Genomic DNA, 22,892 nt, shown 5'->3' with positions numbered 1-22,892 from the left:
CACCGAGCTGATCTCCCTGTGCTATGTGGCTGCTTCCCACTAGCTATCTATTTTACATTTGGTAGTGTATATATGTCCATGCCACTCTCTCACTTCGTCCCAGCTTACCCTTCCCCCTCCCCATATCCTCAAGTCCATTCTCTAGTAGGTCTGTGTCTTTATTCCCGTCTTGCCCCTAGGTTCTTCATGACATTTTTTTTTCTTAGATTCCATATATATGTGTTAGCATACGGTATTTGTTTTTCTCTTTCTGACTTACTTCACTCTGTATGACAGACTCTAGGTCCATCCACCTCACTACAAATAACTCAGTTTCATTTCTTTTTATGGCTGAGTAATATTCCACTGTATATATGTGCCACATCTTCTTTATCCATTCATCTGTCGATGGACACTTAGGCTGCTTCCATGTCCTGGCTATTGTAAATAGAGCTGCAATGAACATTTTGGTAGACTATCTTTTAAAAGTCTTTTAAAAGACTACTGTCTTTCAAAATATCGGCACTTGTTGCTTATTATATTCCCTAAATTTATTCTAAAATTCTATTTCATGCATCAAAAATAAGGTGGTTTATGGATGGATAGAAGGATGGTAGATAGATAGATGGGTGATAAAATAGGTGTAATAAAATGTCAATGGTAGGATCTAGGGAGTGAATATCTGAGTGTTGACATCACAGTTCTTTTAGCTTTTTTGTATATTTGAAACTTTTCACAATAAATAGATTTTAAACAAAATTCTGTAGAAATTTTTTCTGTTTTAATGAATCAGGGTTGTTCTTTGGCCTGGGGCCCAAGCTAGGGTACTATAGTAATTCAGGAATTAGGAATGACAGTTTCAATCCCAACACTTTCTTAAAAACTTAGGAATACCACTTTCTCTAAAAATTTAGGAACTGAACCTCCACAAAAGGAGTTTCTAATCTAAATAAGCATTAAAGACAATAATAAGATCCCCATTTATACACAATAGACTAGCATTCATGGACTGGAAAAACTAATTCAGAAAGCCAACATATCAACTTATGCATAATAATTAGAAATGTAACCAGGTGGAAATGAGTGAAATAAATTCTGAACGTTCAAAAATTATATTTTTTTCAGATGGTCCTTGGACTTGTCAGGGAACTTAAAATGAGTTTTAAGAACATAATTTTAAGATTCATGATATTGTGTAAAAGAAAAGGAGTGTGAATATTTTAGAAGCTACAAGTACTTTAATTGGTGAATATCTTTCTGGAGATATTCATTTAGTAGTTATAGGGTACAATACAGTTTCAATGATCATCCTTTTGGTATCTCCATCAGAAAGAGCTCACAGTTTAATTTTGCAGTAAATAAAAAGAAAATATAAAATTACCACCGTTCATGCCTTTGTAAATCATGACTAGAATTTTTGAGGTTGCATTCTTTTTTTTATTGAAGAATAATTGATTTACAATGTTGTGTTAATTTCTGCTGTACAGCAAAGTAACTCAGTTATACATACATGTATTCTTTTTCATGTTCTTTTCCATTATGGTTTATCACAGGACACTGAATATAGTTCCCTGTGCTCTACAGTAGGACCTTGTTGTTTATCCATACTATATATATATTAGTTTGCATCTGCTAACCCCAAATTTGCGGTTGCATTCTTAAAGCATTTAGACTATGCATGATGTTTTAGGGCAGTCCTATGCCCTAAAACATTCATTTTAGCAAGTATTTATCCTGATGAAATTCTCCTAGTACCCTTTTGGTGTCATCCACCCCTTTGGCCAATAAGCAAAATATTAAATAGAGCTGTGGAATTGACAGAGGCTACACCTGTGTTCTTCTGGCTTCAGCACTAATTTTAAACCATCCTCATCCAGCAGGGCATGTCACTGGTTAATGGGCATATGGGACATTCCCGCCATCTTGCGTTCAACACTGAATTAAGTGACCAGTCAGGCAGAGGCAAATCTGCTTCAACTATCCAGTTGGTAGGTTACTGACCTGAAGTATTCTACTGATTTGATTACCTTCTTTCCTTTATTCCTTGATAAATAGATGAGAATCAGTAGGCTAGATAAGTATTAATAGAATCCACTCCGATTTGCCTATTCTTGATCATGATAAATCCTATTTGGAAAACTTTGCCAAACACCTGAAAGCTGTTTTCAAGGGTAAAATGCATTTGCCACAGATTCAAGTCACTGCTGTCTGCACCTCTTTGAAACACACGTGGATCAGATTGACATAATAAACATATCCTTAATCACTCCCTTTACAAGTTTTCATAAACCAGCCGACCTTGAGGTTTCTCCAGCCTGAGAAGTCCTTAGTCATGACTAGGTGAGGCCAAATAAATGTTGAGCAAGGAGTTAGTTAGAGGACGTAAGAGTGGAGGGTTCATTTCGTAATGGAGGAGAGAAGTGATTCTGTCCACGGAGATGTCTCATAGTAAGTGCCTTCTGTTACACTGAGTTTTCCACAACAAAGATCTTCCGTGTGAGTTCTCAAAACACAGCCTCCAGTCAGGTTCAAAACAATATTCCCATTTTAATTCTTAAAGTCATAAATAAAGGGACCTGAAAAATATGAAAATATATAACATAGTTAGAAAACGTGCCTCCTATAACCATGGCCTTGGGGGAGGGGGTTACAGCTCAAGAGTAGATTCCTGAGTAGAGAGAAGTAAGCTATTCCTGACACATTAACCTGGCAAAATACAAGTCTGGCAGTAGATTGCAGAGCTAGAGCTAACTCAGGGATGTGAACAAAAAATATTTCTTTACAGAAGCCTTATTGTGTTTATTGTTTAGATACGTCACATGTGGTTTGAAAGAAGGTAACTTCAGGCTGAGATTAGTTTTTAAATCACTTTAATGCTGACCTCATTTCTTCTGTGTGAATGAAGGGTCCAGAGCCCCAAGATACAAGCACATCTCGGATGTTAATTCAATGAGTTTAGAACGATTTGACTACTCTAGCTGACTAATAATATACTCACCATTTGTTTTGTTATTTAAGCTGCAAGATCAACCTAGAGAGAAATAGAAATAATTTGAACTTTTAGGATTGTTTGATGGGTCCAATTTCCTGTTTTTGGGGGGTTTTTTTTTAGTTATTTCTGAGATATGCATTTTGAATTTCCTAGTTTTTTTGTTTGTTTGTTTTTTGCGGTACACGGGCCTCTCACTGTTGTGGCCTCTCCCGTTGCGGAGCACAGACTCCGGACACGCAGGCTCAGCGGCCATGGCTCACGGGCCCAGCTGCTCCGCGGCATGTGGGATCTTCCTGGACCGGGGCACGAACCCGTGTCCCTTGGATCAGCAGGCGGACTCTCAACCACTGTGCCACCAGGGAAGCCCCGAATTTCCTGCTTTTTAAGGAAATTTTTTAAGGAAGAGGAACTCACAAATCTTTCCAGTCATCAAAGGAGTTTTAGATATTTGCCTCTAAATTCCTTTACATACTGTGACAATATATAGCTTTTTGGAAAAAAAAAATCCTGGAATAAATATCTGAAGTCCTGTCTTTTAATAGTCTTTTGATCTTAATCAGGCTTTGATATAACATAATTTTTTAAAAACCCCACATTTTTCTTTTGTTTCTAGATCCACCAATTTCAGGCAAGAGACCTGTCTACCTCTTCTAATCCGTATCCTTCAGATCCTACCTTCTCAGCCATCCTTCTCCAAAAATAGCTTATCGTTACATCTTTTGAATAACTGCTGTTATTCTAACATGTGAATGTTAAGTTTACTTTCTCTGTTTACATTAAAAAAAAAGGCCTATGTCTCACATTAAATTTGTCTCAAAGTTTCCACAATTTGGGGTGATAGGAATATGCTTCTAAAAGGACATGTTCCATAGACAGATAAGAAGTATTCTTTTCACACAATAGAACAAGAATCTTAGGCCTAGGGAGGGAAAGTGTCTTTCCTGAAATTGAACCATGAGTCAGTCTCTGAAATAAAATCATATCATCTCAACTTGTAGAAGTCAATTACAAAATCTCACCTTCGTGTCATGTGAAAGGATGAAAAATCTTTTAAAATTGTATTCTTTTGTAAGTTTGTTGATCTCCTTTCTTAGTCAGCAAGTTTTTTGTTTTTTTTTCCTGACTGGAAACACCACAGAAACAGCATCTTATGCTACGATGAATGAAATGAAGTGTTGGGTTTGCAATGGTTTCTTCTCCACAATCTACTTAAAGATCAGAAGAAATTCTAGATCCACAGTCTACTTACTGTACAGGAGCAGGGCCAACTGAGGTCAAGAATCAAGAATCATTTTTTTTTTCCTACGGCTTGGGTTTCATAAAGGCTTCCATAATTTAATAATGAATTACAGACTATCTAAGTAGCCTCTAGCTCTCTATGGAAGACTCTGAGCTATGTAAGAGTGCTATTTCCACCTACATGTAGATAGTGGGAAAAACACGCTTGCAGACTCTTGGCTCTACCTTCTGTGTTTGTCTATGAAATTGAAAAGTTCTCATATACTCCGGAGGATCAAAATGTCTTTTGATAATCAACATAACGCTTCATGTCTCATTTTTCGATAAAATGATGACTATTGCTTATCATTCATATTTTATTTTTTAATTTAAAATAGAAAGGCCCGGAAGATGCACAGACAGCTGAAATTCCTAGAGGCAGTCTGAACGCCCCCAACAGAAAATGTGAGTACCAATTTTAAAAATCCAAACATTAAATATAGAAAGTGCCGTAGAAAGAGGTGGTATCTGTTTTGAAATAAATATGTGAAAACCATGTAAATTTCATATTGGGTATGTATTTCATTATTAAAATTTTGCAATGAAATTTTTAATAAGGGCTCATGCCTATCAGTCTTCAAAACCTACTACACATTAATATCAGTGTTACTTCATTCTTTAAAAATGTTTTCCCCAATGGCTTAAAACTGATCCTCTGGAAACTTCGATTAGTGTAAATACTTACGTGGTTATCAAGGCTCGTTTAAAACCCTGCTTACATGATGATTTGAGCCTTTTACTCCCCATGAAGTCTGGAGACAGCACTGTTTTTTTTGTCTTCTATCACAGTCTACTGATAATTCATCACAAATGTCTATCTCATTTATGATATTGTCGTTAACATGGTGGAGTTCAAATCAGTGCTATCTCGTTATTCACATCTTGTGCCATAACTCATTTGTTTGTATAATTTGCATCCAGTTGTCTTCTTTCTATGATTTTCCCTATTTCTGAATTTGATTAGCCGATTTTGGTCAGGACTTTATTCCCTTTTGCTCATGCTTCTGAATAATTCTTAGAACTTCTTTTTTTTAAAAGGTCTGTGTTGGTTTTCATCAGTTCCTCCTGAATCCTTGCCCCATTTTTCTCACTGATATTATCCTTTTGTAAACACACTTCTCAATAGTTCAATGTTAGGCAGTCATGATTAGTTATGTCCATTCTATCAGAATAAGTTAGTTACCTGAGAAGAAAAAGAGGTATTTATTGAATACTTATTATATGCCAGGCAGAATGCTAAACACATTCTGGATTATCTCATTTAATGAGATATGGATTATCTCATTTAATCCTCTTAACACTTTACTGAAGTAAGAATAGTTAATATTCAAATTACACAGATGAAGAGACCAGTCATTAGAGAGGGTAAGTCACTGCCCAGGACTACATAGCTACTAAACTCTAGCATTGAGGAACTAAGAAATGCTAATGCAGCAACAATTTCCTTGTGATCATTCATTCAGGCATGCATCCCTGTATTTTTTCACATTCTTTCATTCATTTAAGAAATGTTAGGGCTTCTTGGGTGGTGCAGTGGTTAAGAACGCGCCTGCCAATGCAGGGGACACGGGTTCGAGTCCTGGTCCAGGAAGATCCCATATGCCACGGAGCACCTAGGCCCGTGCGCCACAACTACGGAGCCTGTGCTCTAGAGCCCGCGAACCACAACTACTGAAGCCCACGCACCTAGAGCCAGTGCTCTGCAACAAGAGAAGCCACTGCAGTGAGAAGCCCGTGCACTGCAACAAAGAGTAGCCGGCTCGCCGCAACTAGAGAAAGCCCATGCACAGCAACGAAGACCCAACGCAGTCAAAAATAATAAATAAATAAAATAAATGAATTAAAAAAAATGTTTGAGGATGTTTTAGGCACTGTGATTGCACGGGGGAATAAAATTAGGAATGGTCTTTATCCTTAGGTTGCAATGTGGTTGAGGATATAAATGCTAATAAGAACAAACAAGGTGGTAACAATCACTGTTCTGAATGTGTTTGATGTTTTCACGCCTGTAATTTATTTATATGATTCAAAATATGTAATTACGTAGTCTGTCCAATTCTTTTTTCAGGACATTGGTAGTGATATTTTTCCTTCTAAATATTTAGTTCCGGGAGAAATTTTAGAATGCCAGGCACCTAGAAGGTATATCAGAGACATTTCTTTGTATTTGTTTTTAGAAGAAAGGAAGTGGAAAGAAGCCTACACCTAGTCAAATTAGGAGCAGACAGTGGCTGTAATAATGGAAGTGGAAGTAATAATGATGGTCTTATTCAAATATTTTGTAGACCTGATATCTTTCTACTTCAGATATCAATCTTGGCATACAGAATGATTAGTGAACAAATCCAAATTCAATTATGCAACTGCCCTTTTTGCCAGGGACATATTGAATTAGCTTCAAATATTTGATTACTTGTTTCATATTACCTCACTGGTGGAACTCAGGATGTGAAAGTCCTATCCACAGTCTGATTTAAATAAACAAAAAGCAGCACGCTACAAGATCCAGGCTGAGTATTACCATGGAAAACCTCTGCTAAGTCAGAAATGTGGAACTCGAAATGACTTCCATGTACCGAAGGAAAGGTAAAGTATTATTGATAGTTCTGTAATGAGTACATTGATTTGCCAGTGAACGCTTGTCTTATCTTCCATTGAGTAATGTTTCCGTTGTCTTAACATGTACAATGTGCTCCTTGTTGTTTATATGCAAATATGTGTATTTGCCTTGCGGCTTGTTACATGGCCATGATCTGACATTTAGAAACCCATCATCAGAGATAACAAAATAATAGGCAACGAAAATAGGCTGCAGTGTTTCTTGGCAAAGTATAAATTGGGTAAAGCTTTTCCATCCAAATGTATGCCGTTAATATCAAAACTCTGTGTAGGCATACGCACAGGCACGGATTGGAAATCACAATTTATTTGTATGCTGCAGTGTTGTCACATGGATTACTTTAAATTATTTGATTTTATTTCCACAAAGAAGAGCTTTACTTCCGAAAATTGACAGAACAGCTGAGTGACCTGTTTGCATTTTTAGGCTCAGAGAGCTTCCAGGCAATGCCAATAAGAACTCTCTGAATTCAATACCTTGATATTTATTCTGTATTTTTATGACTGTTGCTTAAAATCTTCTCATTTTTGTTGAAGGATGAAATGAATTAGGAAACCACCAGGACGATAGAACTGAGTCTCACCGCCATGGTTCTAAATAAAGCATGATCTTGAGATGTAAAATGCATGGCATGTCTTTCCAACACAGGCAATACACTTATCTCCTGGCTGATAGTCTGGGCTAGATCTGCTGTTTAGTGAAGTTCCTTATTTCACAGTGTGGGCTATGAAATAAGTCAAATCATATCCCCCCAGTAAACCATATTACAGTGCAGTCCCTCCACAGTCTTAGACCAGGTAACAGAAACCAGAAGGTAACCTCTTCCTATTTTTATTGAGTGTCCAGTTATTAGAATATTCTGGGCAGTTCTGATAGTAACAATAGCACTCCTAACACCTGTCACACGGTATACATCAGCTGAGTAATTAGACTACAGCAATTGATTTTAGTGGCTGTTCTTATCAAATGGTATACCTAGGTAGTTCACTGTCAGAATATGTGTTATCCCTGGAATACTTTTTGTATTTGTTAATGGTTCCAACCCATAACACTAATACACAGTTTTAGGTTTTTGAAAACAGAAATTCTGTCCGTCAAAAACTTGAACCCAACTGTGATCTAATTATTTCATTAATTAAACCCATTATGGTCCAGTTTATTTCACTGGCTGTCTACTAATCAGATAATGTATATAATGTAATAGAATCGCATGAAGACAGCGTCTCTTTATTTCATCCAACATCTAGTTGGTCTAGTCAGAAAGACAGAATATTCAGTAAATGTTCCAAAGCTAACTTTGGGAATCGGAAGGGATGGAAGCGGCTCTGCCGTGGTCACATTTGGGGAGTGAAGGAGACAGTAGGGGAGGGTGGTTAGCACCAACCAGAAAGGGGAACGATCACAAAGTGGCGGGAGGTTGACAGTTGACTCCAGGAGACTGACACGAGGGGCAGTCTGACTCAGGGGACAGTTTCAGAAAGTAGACTCCATTTTAGTGGCATTCTGCCCCGAGGGTCTTCAATTATTTAAAAATGCTTCACAAAAGACATTATGTGGAAAGGTCATCGAATGTATTTTGGAAAGTTATACCAGTGTTATTTTTATCTTCTTTTGGCACAGCTGAACAGGAGGATAGAAGAGCGAATGCCCTAACATCTCATAATTAGTCAGACCCATTAGAAAAATGGTGACCATAAATCCGTGTGCCATATCGGTTGCTGTACTCACATCTCCGGTCCTGACCTATTTTGAAAGCTGAGGCAAAGTGGAGTTACTTAATCTGGTGCAATTTAAGAATGTCGAGGCTGGAGGGGAAAGTTGATCGTAACCGAAGGATTCCATGAACTATGTAGTGCTTTGTTAATGCTTCTTACACCTTTTTTTTGGTTCTTTAGGCAAAACCGTTAGCTTGTTAGCGATAATGATCCTGGTTGGGGACAGCCTGCATAATTTTGCAGATGGGCTCGTCATAGGAGCAGCCTTCTCGTCTTCGTCCGAGTCAGGGGTGACCACAACAATTGCGATCTTGTGTCATGAAATTCCCCACGAGATGGGTAAGTCTGACAGGAGAATCGCTCTTCCTGCTTGCTGAGAAAATCATAATATATTTCTAGCCATGGTTTACTAGGCTTCTTTTTCCAACACATGATTGAAAGATGAATACTTTCTGTTCATAATTTATTTAAACCATCAAAAGCAAAGAACTAGAAAAAAAAATTCCTGTACCTCAAGATAGAATTCAATTAGACCCATTTATGATATTTCCTGGATCCAGAAGTGACTCTTTTTGGATTCTGGAGAGTTCTATATGGGAAACAGTCATTAAAGGTGGGGGGAAGGGATAAATTAGGAGGTTGGGATTAAGATATGCACACTGCTATATATAAAATAGATCATCTACAAGGACCTACTGTATAGCACAGGGAACTCTGCTCAATACTCTGTAATAACCTATATGGGAAAAGAATCTAAAATTCAATGGATGGGGCTTCCCTGGTGGCGCGGTGGCTGAGAGTCCGCCTGCCGATGCAGGGGACACGGGTTCGTGTCCCGGTCCGGGAAGATCCCACATGCCGCGGAGCGGCTGGGCCCGTGAGCCATGGCCGCTGGGCCTGCGCGTCCGGAGCCTGTGCTCCGCAGCGGGAGAGGCCACAGCAGTGAGAGGCCCGCATACCGCAAAAAACAAACAAACAAACAATGGATGTATGTACATGTATGACTGAACCACTTTGCTGTACAACTGAAACTAACACAGCATTGTAAATCAACTATACCCTAATACAAAATAAAAATTAAATTAAAAAATTAAAATACTGGCATAATAAAAAGATTCTTTAATTTTTTTAAAAAAACTTCAGCAAAAACTTTAAAATCTGCGTATTAAATGTGGGAAAAACATTAATAGGAGAACTTTTGATCCATTATGTCAGGCCAGTGAGATAAAATAACATTTAAATTAAAGCCAAACCATGGTTCCATCAACCTGATTTACACAAAATGTCTAAAGCCAAGTGTAACATTGAAATGACAGGCGTATGGCATCAGATTCATGTAAGACCCTTTTTCTGGATAATCTTAATAACCCATGTAATTCAAATCTGCCTCCCAGGAACCAAGAGGAGACGGAATAGACATTTCTGAAACAGGTCCAGAAAGTGGAGAGGCTGGTCCCAGGCACACGTGTGCCCTAGAGAGAGGGCTCTTGGCAGTCACTCTTTCTTATCTCACTTTCACATTTACATTGCCCACTTGGGCCACCCCTGACCTCTTGGGTTCTGTGTCTATTGCCCAAAGTCCTGTCACTGATCATCACTGACCCATTCCTCTCTGAGGAGTTTATCCAAGGTCCTTCCTGAATCCGTTAAGACATACCTGGTCTGGGGGCCATATTGTATGGTCCTATTTTAGCTACTATGATAAAACCCAACAGAGGAGGGTGACAGTCTGCGACAGGCCAGCAAAAATGTCTGAAGACCTGTTCATAGGATTAATTACGCAGTAGAACTAGGAAACTGAGTCCCCAGGCTGTCTCTTTTTAAAAATTTTTTATTGAAGTCTAGTTGATTTACAATGTTGTGTCAATTTCTGCTGCATAGCAAACTGACTCAGTTATACACATATAGACATTCTTTTCTATATTCTTTTCCATTATGTCTCTTTATTGAACTTCAGCCTCTTCTGAATCCCAAAACTAAGAAACAGAGCCTCTCAGATTACAAGATCATTCTTCTTTTGGAGGAAAAGTGTAGAGGGAATAAGGTCGTTTTTCTATAATTAAGGCAGTAAAACATTTTCTAAAGGAAAAATTTGTTTTCCTAACCAACTTTTGCCATGATTTAAAAATCTCCTTAAGTCATTTTCTCTTTCTCTTTCTTAGCAGTTCCTGCCTAAGTAAAAAAAAGAAAAGCCTATATAATGTTTACTACCTTGGGATTTTGTCTGGCAAGTTTCCAGGTAAAAAGCTTTAGAAATCCCAGGGCAGCAAGTACTTTATTTTGCATTTGTCTCAGTTGAATATGTCACAGGACATTAGGAAGTAGAGAGTGTGTCACAGTTCTCTCTGTATATACTGTCTTCCAGAGCAGTAAAAGGAACAGAACTCTTGAAATGTAACTTCCTAAGGTATAATGAGTTAGGCTATAAATCCTAGAGAAATATAAGAAAGTGTTTTATTAACTGATCATTCAATGTTACTTATAAAATTGGCCCCAGTTGCTGAAATTTGAAACAGATGGCACACGAGTTGAACAAAGGCATCAGTTAAATGATAATTCTAGTTTCTTTTCCCTTAAATTTCAGGAGACTTTGCTGTGCTTTTAAGCTCTGGACTTCCTATTAAGATTGCCATCCTGATGAATCTTATAAGCGCTTTAACTGCCTTCATAGGACTGTATATTGGGCTCTCGGTATCCGCGGATCCATGTATTCAAAACTGGATCTTAACAATTACTGCTGGGATGTTCTTATATTTATCCTTGGTGGAAATGGTAAGCTTTGTGGTTTTCCTATTTTGTTTTTCCAAACACTAAAAATGCAAAACAGAGAAAAAGCAGCAAAACGGAAGGGTCGATGGGGGAGAAGAGAAGAAGGATAGAGACAAAAGTATAAAAGAGTAGCGAAATATTCTGTGCAATCCAAGAAGGTAAGTGGTAGGCAGAAGAAACATAATTTGAGATTCAGAGAATATTGACATTCTTTTCACTGAAATTAAGTGGAATGTTTGAAACCTTTATAATTGTCAAAAAGTGATTGTCATTTCATTCTGCTCCAGCTTTGCATCTATAAAAGATGCCTATACTTCCAGCTGAAAAGTTCTGTTAAACAGCCAGCCATTTTGTTTATACATTAGAAAATATTTCAACTGAATTTGTCATTAAATTAAAGAGCTCTTTGGCTTAATGAACCAACCCTATCTTTAAGTTGCCAAAGCCCTATCATGCTGGTGAAATGAGAAAGATGATTATGGTATTGAGTCTCTAAAATTGCAATATATTTTTCCTGAAGAGGTCCTTGCTGACATTAATGGTTAACTCAATCATCACGTTTCATCCCCTAGAATCTGAATTGAACCTGGGAAATGTCACATTTTTTTCTTGCCTCTTAAGTTCTGTTCTCTGCAAGATAAACCAGTTTTTTAAGGTCACCTTCTATTAGATTGTTTACAACTTACATGTCTTTTTTTTTTTTTTTTTGGCTGCGCCATGGGGCTTAGAGATTTTAGTTCCCAACCAGGGATTGAACCTGGGCTCCGGCTGTGAAAGTGCCAACTCCTAACCACTGGACCACCAGGGAATCCCCTACAACTTACATGTCTTAAGAGAAAAGTCATAATGATTTTCCTGTCTCATGGGCGGGAATAAGGCAAATTAAAATGGCATAAATTAACAAAAGAAATATATATTTGTAAAATCACCCATTTTTTAAAAGAAGTCTTTATTGAATTTGTTACAGTATTGCTTCTGTTTTATGGTTTGGTTTTTTGGCCACAAGGCATGTGGGATCTTAGCTCCCCAACCAGGGAACGAACCCTCACCCCCTGCATTGGAAGGCGAAGTCTCAACCACTGGACCGCCAGGGAAGTCCCAACAAAAGAAATATTTAAGACTTAAAATCAATAGAAAGCCAATCTGATCAGAAATAAAACGTGATTACATGCATCCTGGAGCAGAAACGTAAAATAAACAATCTTGAAGGTCATATGTGGAACAGGGCCATTGGGGTTGACTAGTGATTTGGCAGAAACCAGCGATTGTCCTGGATGTAAGTAAAGAGACTGTTTCATAAGGGAAAAAATCTGGAAGGCAGGAACCTGGGCTTTTACAACCAGAAGAGTGCATTCTATAAGCAGAATTCAAGAAGGGGACTCTTCAAGTAAAACCACCATCTTAAACTGCACTGTGGGGACTTCCCTGGCGGTTCAGTGGTGAGGACTCCACCCTTCTGCTGGGGCTTGGGTGGGGAGGCACGGGTTCAATCCCTGGTCAGGGAACTAAGATCCCCTATGCCTGTTGGGGCACAGCCAAAAAAAAAAAAGAAAAAGAAACCCACTGTAAATGCTTCTGACTTTTTGGTGGTCTTTCTTTTTTTTTTTTTTTTTTTTGCGGTACGCAGGCCTCTCACTGTTGTGGCCTCTCCCGTTGCGGAGCACAGGCTCCAGACGCACAGGTTCAGCGGCCATGGCTCACGGGCCCAGCCACTCTGTGGCATGTGGGATCTTCCCGGACCGGGGCATGAACCCGCGTCCCCTGCATCGGCAGGCAGACTCTCAACCACTGCGCCACCAGGGAAGCCTGGTGGTCTTTCTTAATTCTCATGAGATTCAAGTATATGAGGTAAACACCAAAATGTACTTTCATATTTGGAAATGTTCTTACATATTGTCTATGATACTTGGGGAATTCCCTAATCTTGATAGTGAATATAGTCAAAGGTGCAGCCGATTCTACCCATCTTTTCTGAACCCCGGTCCCCAACCCGCAATCAGTGTTAGAGAATCCCGCCATCCTTCCACTTTGAGAAATCCGGATATCTCACCTTGTGTGACTTAGAAAGTACACGGCCACTCATCACTGAATGTCGTGAGCTCTACCTTTTATTTAAAATGTCTGTAGATCCGACCTTAAGTTCACTCTGGAGCCTCCTAATTTTCAGCTTTGCATTTCTTTTTTTTTTTTTAAACATCTTTATTGGAATATAATTGCTTTACAATGGTGGGTTAGTTTCTGCTTTATAACAAAGTGAATCCGTTATACATATACATATGTCCCCATATCTCTTCTCTCTTGTGTCTCCCTCCCTCCCACCCTCCCTATCCCACCCCTCCAGGCGGTCACAACAGCTTTGCATTTCTAATTCCTTTTTTCTTTATGAGTTCGTCGGGGGCAGTTGCTATATTCTTTTGAAGTTGATTTTGTGTTTTAACACAGTGTAGTCTCTCTTCAAGTATGATGGATGTGTATGTACGTAGCTAGTCCTTTCTCTTTGTCTCCTAAAATTGACCTGAAAAGATTATCAAGAACCATTTGAGCCCTAAGTTAAAGACATCATTTTCCCCTCGATGTTTGTTCTCCCAGTCTTGTAAGGATAAAGAATTGCTTGTAAGAAAACAATGTGGCTGACATCCTATGAAATTCTAACTAGAAGAAATCCTGACCTTATTGCAAATTACTGTTGGCCAAAGAAAAATCAGTGTCCTGGCAAAAAGACAGGAAAGAAAATCCTCTGAGTTTCCTTGGGCTACTTCCTATAATCCAGGTCACCTGCTCTCACGGCCTTTTGAGCAACTTCTAAACAAATACAGCTCTTTCACATAGTGGCAAGTTTAACTGTTGTACTCTGGGGCCATGCCAAAGAAAATACTTTTTTGTCATTTCAAGGGAAGAAAACAAGGTTTCAAGACTCTGTACAACAGCAAAGAAAATAAATGACGGCCACTAAAGGGTAAGGGGGAATACTTTCATTCATTGGCTATTTACCAAATTCTGGAAATTTACCAGGCATCTTCTGAGCAGGGTTAATGTGAAAAGATTAGCTAGATTTTTGCTTTGCTTATTTGTTTCAAAGAAATTGGGTGTGTGATTTCAAACTCCTAAAAGGAAAAGAACTGGGGGCAAAAATGGGGCCGTTAGCAATGATGCCAACAAAGCAGAAAGTCTTCACCAGGCAAGTCTGCCAGCCTAAAATTCTCCCGAGTGGTATCGCCTGATCCAAGCACATCACCTCTCAGTTCCATCGAATGGTTTCTAAAGTACATTAAGAATGAACGCAGCTCTGGGTGGCCAGAGGAAATTCATTCGCTACTGTAAAGAGCCGTGTGCTAGACTGGGTTTCCCCAAAGCAGAGTCTAAGACAGAGGCGTGTGTGAAGTCACTCAACTTGGCAGGTGATCCCGGGGAGCAGAAGTGAAGGGCAGGCGGAGTGAAACAGAGAAGGATAAAAGGTCAATAGAACAATGGGTTTTTATTAAGTTCAATACCACCGTGGGGCATCCGCCACACAGGACCTACTGAGGGGGCGTCTGTCCCCATTGTTCGTTAAGCATCACCTCCCACATTTCAGGGGATACATGCCTGAGTGCCAAGGGAGTTCCCTGGCAGTGCCATGCCATCACGCTGAGGAGCCCAGGGCAAGAGAAAGAGGAGTGTAGTGTAGACCTGAAACAAGGCTTCGTGCAGGACTAGTTAACGCGCTCTTGGAAATGCTGTCTGCCGCAGTAGCTGGGGTGAGAGATGTTCTGAAAGAATATGAAATAGCACACACGTGCTGGCCATTAACAGTTGACCCATCCACCACTCAGATATGCTTCTGGTCCTTCACTTTGGAATTGCATCTATACCAAAGCCCCTGCAGAGCGGTAGACAGCAAAAATCTCCACAAAGACTTAATAAAGGTAGTTAGTGGAAACAGTCTCTAAACCCTACTGGTCTGGAGGCAGTATTTGATATTCATGATCTCTGTCCTTCCAGCAGACAATCTTGATTCTCCCCACCTTCAGGCAGCACTGTGGCTGACCTCGATTTCATTCCTGGTAGGACACCCAGATCTTCCCTGAGGGATCCTTTTTGTCTTTGTCAGGCCATAGCTCCTGTGGTTGCCTGTTCACCATTGTCACCAGGCATGGAAACACCAAGAAAGGCTCCAAGGAATTCTCAGGTTTCCAGATACAGTCCTTGCTTACTCCACTGTGTAGCAATCACCCTACTCCTCATGGGAAACCACTGATGATCGTTGCCATCAGCATAATAACTTTTTTCTCTATTAGTTGATACATTAGCATGAGATGCTCAAGTGACCAGGTGGTAGACATAACTTCAAGTGCAGTGGAAACATTCCCTGGCGTATTCTCCCCACGAACAAGGATCTGTGTGATCTGATGGTGCTAAAGTTTGCAGGAACGGGAAGCACAAATCCTAAAAGCAGAAACACTGGCAATGATTATATACTATTGCTTCATGATTTTGCCTATTGTTTCTGTTCTTATTTCTATTATTTCCTCCCTTCTACTCACTTTGCATTTAATTTTCTGATCATTTTCTGGCTTCATGAGGTGGAACGAGGTATCATTGATTTTAAATGTTTTCTCCTTTTCTAGTATAAGCATTTAAAGCTGTAAATTTCCCTCTTAGCACTGCTTTGCTGAGCCTCATGTATTTTGACATGTCCTGTTTCCAGTACTGATCATTTTGAAATGTTTCTAAACATTCACAACGTCTCATGATTTTTTCTTATTTGACCCATGTACTTACTGTATGAAAGTATGTTGCCTAATATCTCAATATTTATAGCTTTAAAACTATCTTTTAGTTATTTTAATTCTTGCATAGTCAGAGAATATACCTTGTATTATTTTAGCCCTTTGAAATATTCTGAGACTTTTTTATGGCCCAGAATATGGTCTATCCTGGTGAATGGCCCCATGTTCACTTGAAAGGTACATGAGTGCGACTGCTGTTGGGTGAGGGGTTCTGTGAATGTCAGTTAGATCGGGCTGGGTGATAGTGTTATTTATATTTTCAAATTCCATGATTTTTTTTCTCCACTAGTTCTGTTAATTATTGAGGGAATGCTTGAGGGAGTTAGAATACAGACCTAACTTTGTGGGTTTCCCTATTTCTTTCTTAGTTCTATCAATTTTGCTTCATGCATTTGATACTCTGATATTAGATGCACGCATATATGGGGCTGCTACGTCTTCTTAATTGAATGGATACTTTTATCACCATGCACGATCCCTCTTGATCTCTGGTAAAAGTCCTTGTCCTAAGTCTTCTTTGCCTGTTGTTAATATAGTCACACCTGCTTTCCTGCTTACTATTTGCACAGAATATGGAAAGTAAGTGGTAGGGCTTTGAAAGAGTATTTGAAGTGACGTAACAGGAGAAATGTCTGATACAATCAGCAGTGTCTGTGATTCATATGTTAATATCCATGTATCTTGTTTATCTTATTTCCCTAAATCTTATTTAAAACAAATCTATTGGTTTGTGATCTTTTTCATACTCCCATGTTTGCTACAAAGATTTCATGAGATTTGTTCTTTATAGATATAATAGCCCCTGAAAGATATACATGTGCCAGTCTTGGAAGCTTGTGAATATGTTATCTCACATATGAAAAGAAACTACGCAGGTGTGATTAAGGTTTAGAATCCAGAGATGGGAAGATTACCCTGGATTATCTGGGTGGTCCCAATGTAATCACCAGTTGTGAAAAGTGGAAAACCTTCCCCAGCTGTGGTCAGACAAAGATATGTGACGACAGAAAGGTCAGAGAGATTTGATGTTGCTGAATTTGAAATTGGAGTTAGGGGGCCAGGAGCCCAGGAATGCAGGCAGCCTCTAGAAGCTAGAAAAGACAAAGAAACAGATTCTCCCCTAAAGAATCCGAAATGGAAAAATACGTTACCAGATTCAGGTCCGGCTGCTCCCCGCTGGAAAATCAATACCCGAGAGGCAGTTGTTGGTAGAAAGGAAAATTGCTTTTAATCAGAATGCTGGTGATCTGGGGAGATGATTGACTCAGTGTCCCCCAAAAACCATCTGCTTGGCCATGAAAGTTTTTAAAGGGAAAAACGGAGGTAATCTCAGTTAATCATTGAGATGGGGGTCAGAGTCGTCACCTTGTTGACAGGCTTGTTGACTTCTTGTGATGTTTCTTTAGATGCTGTCTTGTTCACACAGTTTGTCCACACTGTTTGTTCACGAGATTACTGAAGGGGGAGCAAGGGAAGAGATCTGGTCACCTGTTAATTATTCTTCATTTCTACTTCTTTGATCTGCAGAAAGAACCAACAAGTTAGGCAAGGTATTGTGTGAGCACAAGATCTGATAGGTGTGCTAGGGCTGGAGATGAGTAGAGCATGGAGGTGCCTGATTGTAAAGTTAGTTACAGCGTAGCTTTGCTGAGTGGACGAGAAAGGGGGTTTCCTGCTGTGGGCCGTTTCCTGCAAAGAGCTGTTTACAAATCCCACCCCCTCAGATATCATCCCATTTCTATGGGATTAGGGATGAAGGTCTGTCTTCTGTAGCTGCTTCATGCTGTGAAAGGGCCTCGAGGTCTTAGTGTGAAAGATACTGACATGGGTTTTAAGCATCTCTTGGCTGACAGCTTCAGTTGCCCGTTTACATACACAAGCAGACAAAGTTACAATTATTTTGATGCCTACAAAGATACAGATTATTATGAGCAGTAGTGTTAATCCCATTCTCTTAAGGCCAGTGCTTGGAACTGTGCAAGCCGTAGATTCAGTTCCGCTCTAGATGGAGCAGCTTATGTCATGACTGCAGTCTGGTCGTCATGCCGTTACTTCCCTCTTGTGGCAATTACAGTGTCTGTAAAACAACTCAGGAATGTGCATCACACTGTCTGTGGCCCTCTTACCCTAATCATTAACTGCTTGAACCTGCTCTTTTGTGACCCCGGAAGGCCTGGGAGACGTCAGCTTTTCTACAGACAAGAGGCAGAGGACACGAAGGGGCCTTTTCACTTGGGGGGAGGGAGCCCACAGGGTTCTGCTCGGTTCCAAACACATTGATTTTAGCCTGGTGAGACCCAAGTCAAATTTCTGACCTGCAGACTGTAAGATAAATTTGTGGGGTTTTGGGGGGGGTTTTTTGTTTGTTTTTTTGCGGTACGCGGGCCTCTCACTGTTGTGGCCTCTCCCGTTGCGGAGCACAGGCTCCGGACGCGCAGGCTCAGCGGCCATGGCTCACGGGCCCAGCCGCTCCGTGGCATGTGGGATCTTCCCGGACCAGGGCACGAACCCGTGTCCCCTGCATCGGCAGGCAGACTCTCAACCACTGCGCCACCAGGGAAACCCGAATCTGTGTTGTTTTAAACCCCCAGGTTAGTAGTGATTTGTTAACAACAGCCATAGAAAACTAATATGTCTCTGTGCTACTGACCTTGGTTCAGATGTGCTCGGGAACAGAGGCAGCTATGTAAGAGCTTCTCATTTGAAGTCTGAGAACTGAAAATTCCTTCTAAGAAAATTCCCAGAACTAAAAAAATCAGGAAGATTTCTCATAGCCACCATCTCTAAAGTTTATAAAATCTCTCAAATAGAAGGAAAAGACCAGCCCTGGAAGTACTGTTTTTTTTCAGCAGTTTGGATAAGAGAGACTTTATTTTTAACGATATGATTTATTATTTAAAGAATAAGTTAATTCATTTTGAAGAGCATTAAGCAGGTTATGCCAAAGAAAGGTTTATTTTGGATCCGAAACAAGATTCAAACCTTTAGGCACTTTTCCTAAGGTTTTAAATCCTGCAACACTGTTTCCATAGCAACAAGCCCATAGAAATCTCAAGGGGCTATCGTGATGGATGTGACTGGAGATGTCTCTAGAATGGGGATAACTGCACAGCTGCCTAGGATCTAGTATGTTAATAGCATCCAAGCTGATAGTGGAGGAGCTGTAACTCAGAGAAGTAGGTACAGAAGAAGGAAGTGCCTACCAATTCATGCCAAAGCAAAAGAAACTCTCATGCCCCCTCCGTGTACATCACAGGGAATTAATTGAGGATATACCTTATTTCCAGTCCTCTCCCTCCACCAGTCTTTCTCACTAGATAAATCTCTGGGTTGCTTCCTCTTCTGCTCTGCACTTGGGTTTTTTATTTTGGTTTTTTGTTTGTTTGTGTTTGGTTTTGTTTTTTGTTTTGATGCTCTTTTAAAACTTCTTTTCACCGACATAATAATGGGAGAGGAAACAGTAAGATTGAAGAGGAATCACTTAGAGCAATTTGCTTATCTACCTTCTTCTGGAAATAATATCCTCCAAGTAATATCACAGCCACCCTTTTGCCTGGAGCATTTTTCAATTACCAGATAATTTTCTTTGTATGAAAGGCAGGGTAAAGAATAGTTTGAATTTTTGAACTTAGATCCTCTGCTTTGAAAATATACCCAAACACAGAAAAAAAAAATCCCTCTATGAAACCCACTCAGTAAATAGGATTATCAACAGTCCAGATGAAGGGCATTCACTGGCTTCTCTACAATTATTTTAGTTTAGTAAATATAACAGCTTTAAGATTGTGAATTGGGTAAAAAGAACATTGACTGACAAAAGGGCCACCCTCCTAGCTAGGTTTCTCATCTTTTTAAAAGCAGGTGGCTGTAATATTATGCTATTCCTACACGTTTAGGATATTTTGGTCCTATTCCCTGTTCGCATCATGCTTGCTTTATCTTCCAATTTATTGCATTTGATTGAGTCTTTCTTTCTCAGAGAACTTTAAATAAATCCAGTGCAATTCAATCAATAATCTATAATCCCAAGTTGGCTCTGGTAAATGAATCCTTTATCCAAAAAAACTAGTAAGCTATCCTTTCTTTGAAGTTTGGCAATATCTAGGTGTAATGACCTTTAAACAATATTCATCTATAGAAAAGGGATATTTTGTTACGAAAGACATAAAATAATCTTGATATGAATATTTTCTTTCAACAAATACTGTACTTGAAATCAATGTGTGTAACTGACATCGTTTAAACGCTTCTGCTGTGAAAAAGTGAGAAGCATTTAAAAACCATTTCAGGTAGCACAATGAATATAACTTAACGTTCACAGTTATTTCTTCACAAAAGCAAGAAGTATGAAAATCATTCTTACCAACAATTTTGAAAGATTTCCATTCTCTTTCTGTAAAAAAAGAGATTTCTCTAAAAATCAGTCAAAGCCTACACTTAGATATTTTCTACTGAGAAAATGATTAACAGACCCAACTCTGATGAACACTGAGCTCTGTAATTTTTAAAAATTGGCCACCAGAAATGTGTGTATTTTTTGCTCTGCATGTTTCTTTTCTTCTAACTAGTTTCTCAGACCACACGTGCATGCGTGCACACACACACACATCTTCCAAAGCAATCCATTTCTCAGGAAAATATTACAGCTGACTGATGACTCTCTTTTCTGAGCTATACAATTAAGAGTTTGTCTAACTTAAGTGCTTCCCCTAAGGAAAAAAATGGAGAAGTGAATAGTTAAATACAAGTTAAAAACGGGTAATATCTTTGTCTCTCTGAATTATATGTGACAATGATATGGTCTTTGTCTTACAACTCAGTTTTCAAAAGAGAAATTTTCATTTATCTTCTGTGGCAAATGGCTTTCATGAATACCATTGAGAAGGTAGAAACCTATAATATCTTGTATTTGAATATTTAACAAATAAAATATCTAATGCTGAATTTTTAAAAAGAACCTTATAAGCCTCCAGTTTGGTGATCTCAGACACACTGAGAGCTGTGGCCCTTGCTTTCTTGCTTGGTAAGGAAAGTTAAAGCTACTGTATTAAGTTGTTTTACAAACATAGCTACTAATTTTAAAAGACCTAAATTCGAAACAGGACTCGTGTCAGTGGGAACAAATCTCCCAATTTCAGGATATTGTTGGCTCAACATAGTAATTTGTGTTGAGGGCACTAATTCTATTCACGTGGGCTCTGTTCTCATGACCTCATCAAATCCTAATTATGTCCCAAAGGCCCCACCTCCTAATACCATCACATTTGGGGGTAGGGTTTCAACATATGAATTTTGAGAGGGGACAAAAACATTCATAACATGACATTTTATGCTCTGGGACTTGGAGATCTAAACATAACCCAGAACTTCATGTTTCTCAGTACAAAGTGAATGCAATAAAACCTTAGTAAATGACACCTCTTCCTACCATATATTTTCTTAGATGTAATCTAGATGCTACTTATTGTAATATTACAGTAAGCTAAAGAGCTAAAGAATTAATCAAAGTTTTTGAAACCTTGGAGTGAGTGAACGTGTGTGTGTTCATTGTGGTAAAATATTCATAACATAAAATTTGCCATTCTAACCATTTTAGGTGTACAGTTCAATGGCATTAAGCACATTCTCGTTGCTCTGCAACCTTCATCGCCATCCATCTCCAGAACTTAAAAAATCTTTTCATACTGAAACTCCATACTCATTAAACAACAATACACCCCTACGCCCAGCCCCTGGTAACCACCATTCTGCTTTCTTCTCTATGAATTTGACCATTTACTGTAGGTACCTCACATTAGTGGAATCATGCAGTATTTGTCCTTTTGTGATTGGCTGAGTTCACCTCACATAATATCTTCAAGGCTCATCTGTGTCATAGCATGTGTCAGAGCTTCCTTCCTTTTTAATGTTGAATGATATTCCATTGTATGTACATCACATTTTGTTTATCCATTTATCTATCAGTGGATACTTGGCTTGCTTTCACCTTTTGACTATTGTGAATAATACTGCTATGAACAGGGGTGTATAAATATCTGTTTGAGTCCTTGCTTCAATTCTTTTGTGTATATATCCAAAAATGGAGTTGCTAAATCATATGATAATTCTATTTTTAATTATTTTAGAAACTGCCATACTGTTTTCCATAGTATCCGCACCATTTTACATTTCTACCAGTGGTAGTCAGCGTTCCAGTTTCTCCACATCCTCACCAACACTTGTTATTTTCTGTTATTTTGATAATAATGATCCTAATGGGTGTGAAGTGGTATCTTATTGTGGTTTTCATTTGCATTTCCCTAATGATTAGTGATGTTAAGCATCTCTTCATGTGCTTATTGGCCATTTGTATATCTTCTCTTTGGAAGAATGTCTATTCAAGTCACTTGCTCATTTTGTAATTGGGTTGTTTGTTTTTTGGTTGTGAGTTATAGGAGTTCTTTATATGTTCTGGATATTAACCCTTTATCAGATACATGATTTGCAAATATTTTCTCCATTCCATGGATTACCTTTTCACTCTGTAATGTCCTTTGTTGCATAAAAGTTTTAAATTTTGATGAAGTCAAACTTATGTTTCTCTTGTGTTGCCTAAGCTTTTAGTGACATATCCAAGAAATCACTGCCAAATCCAATGTTACAAAGATTTCCCCCTATGTTTTCTTCTGAGAGTTTTATAGTTTTAGTTCTTACATTTAGGTCTTTGATTCATTCTGGGTTAATTTTTGTATATGGTGTAAGGTAGGAGTCCAGCTTCATTCTTTTGTGTG

The 22,892-nt window shown here is 38.9% G+C and overlaps 1 protein-coding gene across 1 annotated transcript in view; it reads left to right on the top strand.

Moving 5' to 3' along the window:
* Nucleotides 1-22,892, top strand: part of SLC39A12 (solute carrier family 39 member 12) — a 68,394-nt gene that overhangs the window by 33,799 nt on the left and 11,703 nt on the right. Inside the window, exons 8-11 of the mRNA XM_022580211.2 lie at nucleotides 1,857-1,967; nucleotides 4,588-4,654; nucleotides 8,765-8,923; nucleotides 11,169-11,356. Of these exons, the coding sequence (XP_022435919.2) occupies nucleotides 1,857-1,967; nucleotides 4,588-4,654; nucleotides 8,765-8,923; nucleotides 11,169-11,356 (525 nt within the window). The remainder of the gene's footprint in view (nucleotides 1-1,856; nucleotides 1,968-4,587; nucleotides 4,655-8,764; nucleotides 8,924-11,168; nucleotides 11,357-22,892) is intronic.

This window comes from Delphinapterus leucas, chromosome 2 (genome assembly GCF_059928025.1).
Source record: "Delphinapterus leucas isolate spDelLeu-1000000601 "Yukka" chromosome 2, BTC_Dleu_Yukka2, whole genome shotgun sequence".
Taxonomy (NCBI): Eukaryota; Metazoa; Chordata; class Mammalia; order Artiodactyla; family Monodontidae; genus Delphinapterus; species Delphinapterus leucas.
This window is presented reverse-complemented; position numbering and strand designations above follow the sequence as displayed.